Source organism: Cibotium barometz, chromosome 66 (genome assembly GCF_041138505.1).
Source record: "Cibotium barometz isolate CiBa-2024 chromosome 66, ASM4113850v1, whole genome shotgun sequence".
NCBI lineage: Eukaryota > Viridiplantae > Streptophyta > Polypodiopsida > Cyatheales > Cibotiaceae > Cibotium > Cibotium barometz.
Window position 1 is genome coordinate 16130894 of NC_141111.1, and position 14358 is coordinate 16145251.

At 38.7% G+C, this 14358-nt stretch overlaps 2 protein-coding genes across 13 annotated transcripts in view; one reads left to right on the forward strand and one right to left on the reverse strand.

The window, feature by feature from the left end:
• The window catches only part of LOC147602813 (uncharacterized), a 54092-nt gene that overhangs the window by 17996 nt on the left and 21738 nt on the right, over positions 1 to 14358 (reverse strand). The window lies entirely within an intron of this gene.
• On the forward strand, positions 1340 to 12419 carry LOC147602814 (uncharacterized). The gene is made up of 3 exons (XM_086797588.1): positions 1340 to 1813; positions 1904 to 2868; positions 12308 to 12419. The coding sequence occupies exons 1-3, from the start codon at positions 1340 to 1342 to the stop codon at positions 12417 to 12419; spliced, it is 1551 nt and encodes a 516-aa protein (XP_086653714.1).

Here is a 14358-nt window from a genome sequence, read left to right on the forward strand (position 1 = left end):
AACGCTTACATTAGAGGAAGGAGAGGAGTTTAAATGTGTACTAAGGAAATTTCCTAGGCCTTTTGCTAAAGATTACACAGATGTGCGTGGCGTAGAGGCCATTCAACACAAGATCGAGCTAAAGCTAGAAGCCAAACCTAAGGCACAAAAGCTACGAAGACTAGGAGTCATCAAGGAGCAAGCACTACTCAAAGAGGTGAAAGCTTCTAGCAGCGGGGTTCATATATCCTGTAGAAAATTCAGAGTGGGTCTCTCCTGTCGTGGTCACTCCCAAGAAGAATGGCAAATGGAGGGTGTGTGTGGACTATCGTCCACTCAACGAGGCGACAAAAAGGGACCACTTTCCTCTTCCATTTCAAGATGAGATCCTAAATGAGGTAGCAGGTCATGAGAAGTATACAATATGTGATGGCTACTCGGGTTACTTTCAAATTGGGATTGCATTGGTGGAGGATCAATTGAAAACAACCTTCATCATTCCTTGGGGTTGTTATGCTTTCAGAGTCATGCCATTTGGTTTAACCAATGCTCCAGCAACATTTCAACGTTACATGAACATGGTGTTTCAAGCATTCTTTGGGAAATCCATTAGAGTGTTCATAGATGATTTTTGCATCTATAGCTCTAAGTCATTAAATCCATTAGAGTGTTCATAGATGATTTTTGCATGTGCAGAGGGTGGAAGAAGGCTTGAAGAAACTCTACGACATGGGGGACCCAATTCAATCCCGACAAATGTCATATTGGTGAGGATGAAGTAATCTTGCTTGGTCATAAGGTTTCTTCCAAAGGCATTGAGGTGGATCCTACAAAGGCAAAGGCTCTTATCAACCTACCATCTCCAAAGAGTCTCAAGGAGGCCATCTCATTCATTCAAAAGGTGAAGTACATGTCACGCTTCATTCACTTAGCCTCAGAGTTACTTCACCCCTTGCAAAAATTGACTCAACAAGTAGAGTTTGCATGGTCTAATGAGCTTGAGGAGTACTTTTGTAACATTAAAGTCATTTTGTCAGAGCTACCAACACTCATGTCTCCTTGTTGGGAGTACACTTTCTTTGTTAGCTCTAGTGTTGGAAAGGAAACAGTGGGTGCAGTTTTGTTACAGCAAGATCCCCACAGTACTAGGATGCGGCCCATCTACTTTGTTAGTAGGGTCATGAATGTCTTGGAGAAAGGCTACACGGAAGCGAAACTCATGATGCTTGCTCTCATCTTTGCGGTGAGAAAATTTAGATCCTACTTGTTACCAAAACCTTTTGTAATTCTCACTACAGAAAATTTGTTTCCTTGGGTGTCTTCTCAAATGACTATCAGTGCTAGAATCACAAAGTGGGTTATGGAATTGCAAGAATTCCAATACTCTTTCAAGGTAGAAGATAGTGTGTGTGCACAATTGGTAGGGATTCTCACTTATAGAGTGCATAAAAAGGAGATTAAGGTGCCTGAAGTAAAGACCCTACCATTGCCACCACCCAAAACTATACCTAATGCATTCACCTTGTTCTTTGATGGAGCTTTTAGAAAAGCCACGGGTAAAGCAGGGGGAGGGCTGGTGCTGCTCAACCCAAATGGAGAGGTGGTTATGAAGGAGAAGGTCAACTTGCCAAGTTCTACTAGCAACAATGAAGCAGAGTACGACATACTACTTCATGGTTTGAAGGTGTGCATCAATCAAGGGATACAACGTCTCCTGGTAAAAGGGGATGCACTTCTTATTGTAAGGCAAATTTTAGGCATTTGGGCATGCAAGAATGAAAGATTAAGGCAAAAGGTTCATGCTATCCGTAGGCTGTTTAATCAATTTGAGGAGGTGCAATTGTATCATATTCCTAGGAAACAAAATGAGGATGCTGATCTACTTGCACAACAAGTAGATCAGCATCCTGATCTACTTGAGGAGGTGCAATTGTATCATATTCCTAGGAAACAAAATGAGGATGCTGATCTACTTGCACAACAAGCTATTGCATGTGTTAAGAAGGAAATGCAAGTAGTTGTCTTGGTTGCAGCGGCTATTAAGCAACCACAGTACCAAGGAATGGAGGCACTGGCTCCCATAGTGAGCTACATCTTGGAAGGTGAATTCCCACAAGACTTCACAAAGGCACAAAAGAGGAGGCTCATGAAGAGGGCAAGTTCTTTCTTGTTCTTAGAAGGTGCCCTCTACCAAAAAGGAAAAGATCAAGTGTGCAGAAGAGTACCAACAACCAAGGAGATTCCAGCCATTTTAGAGGGTTTGCATGAAGAAGCATGTGGTGGCCATTTTGCTCAAGAACTAACTATGAAAAAGATTTTGCTTGCTGGGTATGTTTGGCCAAGCTTACATGTGGATGTCCAACATTGGTGTAGGAGCTGTCATAACTGCCAAGTCAATGGTAATAAGAGGTTGTTGCTACATGGTCCACGCCAATTAGTCATTGCAAGTGGTCCATTTGAAAAATGGGGCATTGATGCTATGGGTCCACTACCTAGAACTAAAAATGGAAAATTATACATCTTAGTGGCCATAGACTACATGACTAGGTGGGTGGAGGCTCAAAGTGTCGCAAGGGTGAATGGAAAGACTGTAAGCAAATTTGTTTACACTCATATATGTTGCAGATTTGGCATCCCCTTGGAGATTGTTTCTGACAATGGTCCAGGTTGTTTTAGAAAAGGTTTGCTCACCGAAGTTTGTGAAGAGCTTCATATTTCACATCATCATAGCACACCCTACTATCCCCAATCAAATGGGTTAGTAGAGAAGGCTAATGGTGTCATTGCAGGAATCATAAGGAAGATGGTGGAGAACAAGACGAAGCTTTGGGATGAGTTCCTTGATGGAGCACTATGGGCATACCGGACTACCTATCGAGAAGCAACGGGGTTTACGCCCTTTCACTTGGTTTATGGTCAAGAAGCATTGCAGCCTATTGAGCTCAACATTCCAACAATGCGGCTACATGGAAAAGGTGGACTAGGAGATCAAGATGCATGGGTAGATCAACTTCTCACTTTAGTTGAGCTAGAGTGGAAAAGAGAAGCTGCATACGAGTGTTATAGAAGAAAAGCCATGCAAGCAGCAGAGAAGTTCAATGCAACTTTGAAAGACAAGGGCATCAAAAAAGGAGATCTTGTGCTAAGGTATGACAATCGACTTGATAATCGGTTTGATGCCAAGTTTGAAACTAGATGGCAGGGACCATACATTGTCAAGAAGGTTTTCAACTCTAGCTATTATCAACTCATGGATTTGGATGGCAAAGAACATTCTTAGAAGGTTAATGGCTACAGACTCAAGCCATACTTGAGTCGCATTCTACCGACAGACTTACAGAAGCAACCACAAAAAAGAGATAAAAGGGCATAAAAGTTATGTGGTTTGAGTGATGGATGTGGTGCAAAACATAAGGAACAGAAGAAAGATGGACAAGAGAATCACATTACACCACTTGCTTTAGAAGGCCTACATTATGATGGTACATGAATATACCATTATCTAGGGGGAGGGCTAAATGATAGCCATTTTTTCGGCTATTCACATTACCACAAGGAGCTACCTCGGCCAAGGAATATCACATAAACTCTTTGTCATAAATACCTTTTCACTGTTAATAGGCGTGTGTGCATTAGGGACTTTACCCATATCTTCTATATATTTTTTATATTATAAAAAAAAATTGCTAGCTACTCATCAAAAATAAATAAAATTATTACGGCCCATTTTGTGTAAATATTTTATTTTATATAAGGGCCTAAATATGGAGGTCTCTATTTTCTCAAATATGTAAATACTTCATTAGGCATGTGTATTACAAAACCTAAGTATATTTTATTTATTAATTATTATTATTATTATTATTTCTTCATAATACTTTTGGACCATCATTGTACATATGCTTCAACTTTACCATGCATAAGTAAATCCTATGTTCTCACATTTCTACCCACACCATGTAGAAAGCCTACTACCCAAATCACTTTTTCCCTTAGACTATTTCATCTTTTATTCTCTCATCTACCCTAAAATAATGAGGGTCTCCTTCCCTTTTGACTTCCATAGTTTAGTATTTTTGTATATATTTTTTACTATTAAATATTTTATATATTTTCATTAAATACCTTTTCATATATGAATTATTTTTATATATTTTATTCACAATTAGATCTCTTTGTTTATTTTATTTTCCTATCATAATAACCATATTGTCATGATATGTTGACTAGTTAAATACTAGCTTGTTTTTTCTTATTATATAAATCCTTTATAAAATGAAAAAAATCTCCTCCATGCAAGTGTCCACATACACTTGAGTCTCTAAGGTCAGGGTATGATGTATTGGGGGGCTCACTCTTGGAGCTATCAAGAAATTCCACCAATGGGGACCCACACAAAGATTTTAAAAATTCAGAAAATACATGATTCTGCTAAATTTTTTGCGCCCACCTCCACTCCGAATTTGGACTAGTTATGAAAAGCCAAAAGTTAGCTAGGGAGCTCAGGAATATGCTCAATTTTTTTGAGAATTTTTGGAGCTAATGGCACTGAGATATGAATTTTTTATTGGACCCCAGTCTGCCCACTTTTTGGCAAGGTACACCTAGTCTCTTCTCATCTCCCTTACACATTCATCACCTACACACTTACTCATTCCTTTCTCACTCCATCAAACCTGCAAACTTCATGTCCTCTCTCACCCTCTCCACCTTTTCCCTCTCCTTCCATATCCATTTGCTCTCATATCTACTCTACACCCATACCTCATCTCCATTTCTCTCCCTACTACTCCCATATTACTAAATTATTTTTTCAATCTCAAAAAATACATAAAAATTCAGCATGAATGTATCATATTAACCTCTGAAAATATGGGATTTCCATCTACAAAAACCCCCATGTTCTTCACCTCAATCAACTTTTGTGGCATCAAATGCAAGAAGGAGATCGGCAGTTAACTTAAAGATCTACACATGGGAGAATCCAAGCTTCTTCGAGCTTTCAACCACACAAAGGATCTTTCCAAATCTTTACTCCTCTCACTCAACGTCTCAGCCCTTCTCACCCATTTTGTACATTGTATTACTAACCTTTTATAGTGATTACTAACTACTAACCACTAACATTTGTAAATAAGCACCCACTACTGTACTACTTTTGGAGTAGGCATTACTACAAGTTATTTGCTCAAACCTCTACATCACACTCTTCTCTCATCTTTAATAATTCTCTCACCTTGAGCCCACATCCATGTGACTCAAGGGATAAGAAGAGGCCCACTCTCATTTCAAAATAAAAAAATCCATAATCTATGATTTTTCATAATAAGATTGATTAGGCTTAATCCTAATTGGGACTTCTCAAACCTATAAATAGAGCCCCCTCCATTCCTTGTAAGGGGAGATTACACACATTGTACACCACTCCCAACTCTAGTGTGTAAGGAGATAGTGAACTTGCGAGCTCTCTCTATACATCAATACCTTTGATTGCATAGAGAAGCTTGAAGCTTGAAGCTAGTTATGTCATTTGTGAGAGCTTGAGTGATGCCATACTCCCTATCATAATTGTATCTTGCCTTTGTGCATAAATAAGATTAGTAGTTTGGGTGCAATTGTGTACAAAATCTTGGACTCCTACAACTCCAAAGTTATTTTACCAAAGCAGTACGATGTTTGATTTAGGGTAAACTCGATCCTTGTATTTTGTGGTGTGATTTTATGCTTGGCAGCTTGAGGGCCTGTTTTTGATTTGTTGCCTTTCATTCCATGGTAAGAGGGTTGTATGGTGAGAGGGCTCCCGTAACCTTAAGACCATGTGTATACTGACAACAAAATCAAGCTTATATTGTCTCTCTAAGTTCTTCTCCAAGTTTGGTGTACATCCATTTGTGTTATGCTAGTCTCCTCCACACACAATATCATATGTTATGAGTGTTTGTTGAGAGTGTGTGTGCCTTTTGATTGATGTATATGGTTAGCTTGTATTGATTTGCTACAAGGAAAGATTTTTGGTGTCCTAGGTCACACACATAACTAGGTGGTGCCCCTTTTCTTGTTGGGTGTGTGGTTTTGGGGTTCTTATGTTTGTGATGCGTTGTGCCCCAAGCCCATTGAGCAACATGGGAGCCTTGAGGAGTGCTTGGAGGCCGCTCTTCTTGTTGCCCACCCCGGATCGCCTTAGTACAAAGACAATATGCCTTAGATATGTTGGCAAAGTATGGCATGATTGGATGCAAGCCTATGGGCGACACCATTGGAGAAGAACATATAGTGAAGAATCATTTCCTCCTTTGAATTATATGAAATCTAAGTTACCACCTAAAAAAATATTTATATTTGATCATACTCATGTTGTTAGAAGAAGTATGGTTCATATTCTAACCCTTTTCAAATTTTATTTTGTAGCAAATAAATCATAAATTTATTAGCTTGGCAATAGACTTGCTTCAAAACATATTTTGAATGCCTTAGTATATTTTGTAGCAAATAAATCATAAATTTATGAGCTTGGCAATAGACTTGCTTCAAAACATATTTTGAATGCCTTAGTACATTTTGAGATGGATGATATTACTATGTACAAGAAGATGGTCAGAAGCTTGATTTACTTAACCATTACTAGACCAGAATTATGTTATAGAGTGAGAATAGTTTGTTAGTTTATGCAGTCACAGGAAGTCACACTCAAAAGGAGTTGAATGAATCAATCATTGAGCAAAAATGCCAATTTATAGGCCCTTGGACCCTTGGAGTGCTGGCCGATTGCTGGTTGGCCAGCTGACTGGTCATAAACGCCACATATGATGATGCGCCTGCAGCAGCCGACAGTCGTCGTTTGTAGCCAACAGCCTCTGTGTGCAGCCGACAGTCCTTTTCATGCAGCTGACTGTCCTTCCTTGTCCCCTTCTCCTAGTCCACACTTGGCCAAACTGCACCTCATGCTCCTAAATCTGGTTCTATCTGATTCTTAAGTCCATGAGGATCATAAGATACGTAAAGACCACTAGCCATTATGGTTTATTCTAGGAGCATGGAAAGGATGTGATGGTGCATGGATACATAGATCCTCATTGGGCAGATGGTGCTTATGGCAGTAGGTCTACTAGTGGATATGCAGTTAACATGCAAAGTATTGTAGTGAGTTAGAGCAGTAACTGTTAAATTTGCAGCAATGTGATGAGCTATGGTGGATCAAATGCTAGAATCAACATCATTAACAAAGATATTAGATGGTAATTAAGACGTGATTAGTGAGAAATTAACTGATAGCTTAATGTAGGCATGGATAATCAAAAACCAGCAAATTCTCATTAGGCCAATGCCTCAATTTATAGAGTTTACATTCAAGCATCCAATCCCACTGATTTCTCTTTGATTCACTTCACCTCTTTTGCTTGATTCTCTCCATCTCTTCCCAGAATATCTCCACACCTCCTAAATCTTCTCATGCTACCCTTTATTCTCTCCTAGTAGATACTTCTCACCTTTTCATAGGTTTTCTCACATTTACAGATTCTCTTTTACAGCCTCTTGGCAAGGGCTTGTTCCCACACACACCCTATTCACTTGTATATTTTAACACCTCCCCTCAAGTGAATAATCCTAGCACACCTGGACCCTATACCAAGTTTTCTTCTTACTTGATAGTCCGCGACCAGTGCCTCAAGTCCCTAAACTCATAGTCCTTGACACTCTCTCTCTCTATGTGTCCAAGGCTACTACAAGTGCCCATGACCTTGACTAAAGTGCTCACACATACATCTACCACATGGCCTACATCATCGATGGCTTAGAGGTGGTTTTACTCTGTTCGGGCATGTTACATTGGGTTGTGGGGTTTCTCTCTCTCTCCGAAAAGATGATCTGACTCCACTTTCTTAGGAGCCTCCATGAAGTTTACCGATGTCGGTCCTTCTCCACTGGGTTTGCTGTAGCAGTCTCTTGCCATGTGTCCTGGCTTTCCACAGTTGTGGCAAGTGAAGGTCCTTCCTCCTGCTCTGCCTCTTCCTCGTCCTCGTCCTCGAGAGATTCCTCCTCAGGTGAAGAATTCTTTTTCTTCTCCTATTGTTAAGTCCAGCCATTTCTTCTCTTTGCCTCTAGTCTCTTGCTCTAGTAGAGCTCCTTCTATCTCGTGTAGCTTCAATTCAGGTACATTCTTTAATGTTGCGACAATGTTTTCATATTCATCTTTGTCCACACTCAATTCAGGTACATTCTTTAATGTTGCGACAATGTTTTCATATTCATCTTTGTCCACACTCTTCAGAAGCACTGCTAGTGCTTCATCATCTTCTACTTTTTTGCCAATAGAGCTGCTAGTTGTTGCTTAATGCTTTTATATCTGTTTAAGTGTGTGATTAAAGGTTCACTTTCCTTCATATCCATATTGTAGAATTGCATTAACAAATTTATCTTTGAATTTTTAGCTTGTGTGCCAAATAATTTATTTTCGTCCCTCCCATGCATCTTTTGCCCATTGTATCCCTGTGATGTGATGAATGATTTCATCATTTAAACTCAGTGCGATAAGTCCTAATGCTTTCTCATTCCTGCTCTTCCACTCATTTTTCCCTCTCACCTCTGGGGGCATTCATCTGTTCCCTCAACTAGCCCCCACAGATTTTTCCTCATGAGCAGATACATGGTTTTTGTCTGCCATGTGTAAAACTACTCCCCATTAAATTTGGCTATCTCTTCTGCCGTACTCGTGAGATGATGTAAAGGAAGTCTTACCTCTTCATCCAATTTCAAGATTCAAGGGCAGTGTCTACCCTTTTATGACTCAATCTGATGTTTAGGTGATGATTACAATAGATTTATCAACATAAATCTACTAGAAATTACATTAAACTAAGGGTAACAGATCTGTACGGAATGGTTGGAGTATCAAACCATGTCCGAATTGTAATAATCTGAAGTTATAGGGATCTCTATCAGATACCCAATGGTTAATTAAAACCCTCAATTTATCCAAAATACAGTGATTAGGACTGATTAATCATTGATTAGCAAATTAATCCTCTGTTTTTCGTGCAAAAAAACAGAGTATGTGTGGAGTCTAGATTTGAGGCCTTAGAGCTCAAATGAGCTCAAATCCTTTCAAGGCCATCAATAGCAATTAGTCTAGTAGAGGATTAAGCCAAGAAACACAAGATTTGACCAAACATTAAATGCTTAATCTCTGTTTCACCAAAGTCACCTGCAAATTTGATGAAGATCTTGGATCTCACTGTAGACTTGATCAAATCAGAATCTGTCTTCACCAGCTTGTAGAGCACCCTTCAAAACCCCTAGGGCCAAGAGGAATTAGAGCCATTGCATCTGTGGAAGACAAGATCTCCATTTTCTTCAGAAAAATAGGCACTGGAAAAATCACGATTTTCTACTGCTTGTGCTGGCGGTTTGATGAATTTCTTGAATGGGCTGGAGCATGTGGCTATGTGTGGCTAAAAGCTTGGAGGCTATTGTTAAGCGTGGAGGGAGATCAAGCCCCTCCACTAGCTGGGGATACAGAAGCTTGTTGAAAAAGAGGTAAAAATCTTAATTATCTACTACTAATTCTAATTAGCTAAGTGATTAGTAAGATAATGGGCTCATAAACTTGATGGATTCTAGGCTAGGCTTTGATACCTGTTAACTTTGCAGCAATGTGATGAGCTATGGTGGATCAAATGCTAGAATCAACATCATTAACAAAGATATTAGATGATAATTAAGACGTGATTAGTGAGTAATTAATTGATAGCTTAATGTAGGCATGGATAGTAAAAAACTAGCAAATTCTCATTAGGCCAATGCCTCAATTTATAGAGTTTACATCCAAGCATCTAATCCCACTGATTTCTCCTTGATTCACTCCACCTCTTTTGCTTGATTCTCTCCACCTCTTTTGGTTGATTCTCTCCACCTCTTCCCAGAATATCTCCACACCTCCTAAATATTCTCATGCTACCCTTTATTCTCTCCCAGTAGATACTTCTCACCTTTTCACAACTTCTCACATTTAGAGATTCTCTTTTACAACCTCTTGCCAAGGGCTTGTTCCCGCACACACCCTATTCACTTGTATATTTCAACAGTAAGAAGTAACCCTCAAGGTGGAAGCATGTTAACATTCTACACTTTTTGTGTCCAGGACAGATACTAGTTAGCATGACTTTTTATAATGATTTTTGGATCTAAAGATGACCCAGAATGCGAAATTTCCTATCATGCTATACATCATTGAAAATATCTTGAAGAAGATAATATTTATGTAAAATGTCTAAAAAAATCTAATTTTATTTGCAAAAAATTTACCGCATACCCATTTTTTATGTTAGCACTACTAAAAACCTAAAACACTGTAGCATGTTAACATGTTTCCACCCCATCATTGATTTATCAAGCATAGAGGTAGAGAACAGAGGAGCAACTATGGCTACATGTGAGGTGGTATGGCTGAAAATGTTATTCAGTGATTTGTGACAACATTATGATGGACGTGTTGTTGCCATACACTATGACAACATTAGAAGTATGTAATTGGCTAGTAATCCGGTTTATCATGTGAGAACTAAACACATAGAAGTCCATTATCATTTCATTAAGGAGAAAGTGTTGGATGGTCAAATAGATTTAACATGGTGAAGACTGAAGAGCAAGTTGCAGATATCTTTATCAAACCACTTGGTAAAGAGAAAATTAAGTACTGTAGACAAACTTGAAGTACATGAGATGGGCATAGTGAGCTTGAGGGGGAGTGTTAAGAATTAAATCTCATTGGGAACTGGTGGGTGGATAACATTAGTGTTGTGTGGACAGTAGACTAGCTGTGTGTGTGTGGATAATAATGGCTATGCTCAATTAGCCAAGTGTATGGACATTAGCATTAGTTTTATTTCAATGTAAACTTATCGTTTTGTAGTGTGTTGTGTTTTTTGGAAGAAAATGAAGAAATTTTATGGAGCTTCTCTACTTGTTGGTGTGTATTGATGAAACGAGAGCAATGTGTAATAAGGTGTGTCTCCTATATCCCGTGTCTCCTATATCCCCTTCTATTCTCTTTCTAATCACAAGGCTCCAAGTTGTAGTAGAATTCAAAGGAACATCCAATGCTACCAATAAGGAGAAGTCCCAAGCTTACACTTTGAAACAAGTAGCCAAAGAGCCTGAAGTGCAACCTTGGGAAAGGCTAAAGTAGCATCTAAAAAGGCTAATGAATCAGAATCAGAGGTCCAAAATAAGAAGACCTCGACAAGTACTTGAAGACACAATGTATGATCAGTTGTCAAGCGTAATGAGATGTGCTAACCATTAAAAGTTGTCAAGCGTAATGAGATGTGCTAACCATTAAAAGTTGTTTGTATGAGAGCTCTAATGTTTTTTTCCTGGTGAGAGACAGGCAATGATCTCATGCATAAAGCCACTATTCCCAAATAAAATAAACTCATAGATTATAAAAACCTTCCAAATAAACTCAAGTAGCTCATCCCCATGTTGTAGAAAGAGAGAATGAAGCAAGCGCCCAAGGGCTTACAAGGAAGCTAAACTAGAGCCAATGCTAGAGCAAGTGGTTGAGTGTGACCACTAACTCTACTTGAGTGTATCCCAGAACCTATTCTAGGGCCAATCATAGACCCAAAAAGGGAGCCTTAGACTTCAGCACATGGTCTTTAAACCGACCCATAAACATTCTTAAGAGGCCTAAAAAATAACCAATTCCCTCCTTAAGTTGAGGATGCACAGTGGGGCATTGCACCAAATTGATCATCCTTCTCCTCCTCAAGGTGAGGTTCATTTATGTGGACTCTTAACTTACCATTCATCTAATCCAATGAGTCTCTCCACCAATGCTGGTAATTCGCGGGCAATATTCATACTCATTGGGTTTATAATCACTCTAAACTGGGATAGGACCTATCAATGTGTAAGCAATGTGCATTGATCCTTCCCTAATAGGTGCCGCCTCTCAAGGAGACAAAATAAAGTCATTCTCCAATCACCTCAAAGAAAATGTTGCACTAACTATGATGAGAGGCCAACTTTCATCTCCCACTAAGTCCTTCTCATTGCATCTAGAAATGTGGGGCTTGGTTTCTCCAGAGGTAGGGCCCTAGAATTGATTCTGTTTAAGGCCATTTGAGACTAATTATGGGTCTCTAGAGCATGTGGGCTTGGTTTGATTAGTTTCAAAGGTAGAGGCCTCGATTCCCCATTGAGCATCCTCCCTCCATAAACAAAACCAAAGGGTACTATTTTGAAAGCAAAAAACTAATGTCATGTTATCTATCATGTATAAGAGAGACTATCTAATGGTCTCTATGAACTTGGATGGTTGTGCTAGGGTCACCATAATCACCAAAGATTTCTGGGGAGATGATTGGGGTTACCCACCACTTGTAGACACAAGCCTCATGGTAAAGCTTGCCAACAGGAATACAAACAGGTATTATTGACAAGAACACATCCAAACCCTTAGGTATTATAAGAGGTAATTATCAAGACCTTCGGACTAATCTTCCACCACACATTCGTGGCAATGTAGTTTTAGAGAAGAGGGTACACAATGATCCTCCAAAGTTCTTACATGAGAGAAGCAAAGTTGGTTCATGATTGGGAAACTAATCAAATTTATATATGCAAAGGCAACCGGTCCTGAAAGATAAACCTGAAGACATAGAAGACTCGACCTATGGGTTGAGTAATTCTGGCGGATGAATTTGACACAACTATCTAAACCACTATGGTTAACATGTTTAAATGCTGCAACAAGTTATTTGATGGTGTAGATGAGAACCAGGACTATGGCCTCTCCTAAAGCTTGAGAGATGACTCTAAGGATTGGGTCCATATCTTGACAAACCATATACACTAGACTACCACAAAAGCTTGGAATAAGATTTGCATGACTTGATGGGACAAAAATAACTTTAATTGAATAGCTCAAATCTAGATAGTCAAACTATCTACTACATACCTGAACATAGTCGAGTCCTCTAAGAGAGATCACCTATATTTACATAGAACCTCGTGTTTTGTTTGATTGGCAATGAGATTATCTTACACCTTATCTTTCTATAATTGGACAACATGTTCAAAACATATTGGCAATTTGGATCTATAAAAAAGCCAGATCCCATCATATGGTCTAATCACCTCTATCCCCAGGAAGTTTCATAGCTCACCCAAAACTTTTGATTCAAACTTCTTATTAAGAAGAATCTTTACCTCATGAATGTCATCATCATTGTCACGTGTGACAATCAAGACATCAACATATATGACCACTAACATAATCCCTCCATCATAGTGATATTCACATAAAGTGAGAAATTAGCATCGGATATTTGAAATCCAATAGTAACACGGTACTCCCAACTTGTCTTACTATGCTCTAGGTGCTTTCTTCAAGCAATACATGGCTTTGCACAACCTACAAAAACAAACAAAATATAGGTGTGCGTAATCCTCATTCTAGAGGTCTATACCATATGTAAACTCCCTTGTCATGTAAAAATAGCTTCTTTACATCCATCTAATGTAAATACTTATCCCTTAGTTGTAGCCATAACAATGATTGCTTCCACAATTGCCATCCTAGTAACCGGGTTTAATGCTTCCTCATAGTTACTTCCACATCTCTATACATGTCCCTTGGTATGCAATCTTGCCTTATACCTACTAACATAATCATTTGAATTATGATTCACTTTATAGATCCATTTCTCACATCCAATTGCCTTCTTTTGCCTAGGTAAATGCAACAAATTGCAGGTCTCATTTATTACATCTAATTGCCTTATTTTTCTTAGGTAAATGCACCAAATCCTATGTCTCATTCGCATATAACATAGACATCTACAGCTTCATCCATGTAATCTTTCCAATGCCCTTGTCCAATTGCCTCCTTAAAACATGTGGACCATACATCTTATATAGATTTGATCATATATGGATAATGATGGATTGATTGTATACCCATCATATCTCTCAATAGATCCACCTAGATATTTGAGTCTAGTAGACCTACGCACACCTAGACCATTATTAAGGATATTATCAACACTACTTTAACTCTTAGTGTATAACAAGTGTAATAATAATGGGATCTAAAACTACTCATCAAGGCTCCGTTTTGAGCCACTATCTCCACCAAAAAAGGAGTGAATTGCTAAAATATTACACATTACAAAAGGTTAATCCACCTTTTCTTTTCCCTTTCATGATACATGTAAAAATTATTATTTTTTGGCACCTATAGTACCACCACACGGCATATCAAAATTCCTAACATTCTACCTCAACCTAATTAACCAAGTTCTTTTACAATAGAATCATTTGCTAAAGTATTATCTTTGTCTCCACTAAGTTTCTTTAAGTCTTCACTAGCATATA

What these genes read in the sequence shown, in the direction of transcription:
- LOC147602814 (XM_086797588.1), top strand. Translation starts at nt 1,340, where the DNA reads ATGGAATTGCAAGAATTCCAATACTCTTTCAAGGTAGAAGATAGTGTG. An exon ending in TGTTTAATCAATTTGAGGAG is followed by an intron (nt 1,814 to 1,903) that starts GTGCAATTGTAT and finishes CTACTTGAGGAG; the next exon opens with GTGCAATTGTATCATATTCC. An exon ending in ACCTATCGAGAAGCAACGGG is followed by an intron (nt 2,869 to 12,307) that starts GTTTACGCCCTT and finishes TGGTTGTGCTAG; the next exon opens with GGTCACCATAATCACCAAAG.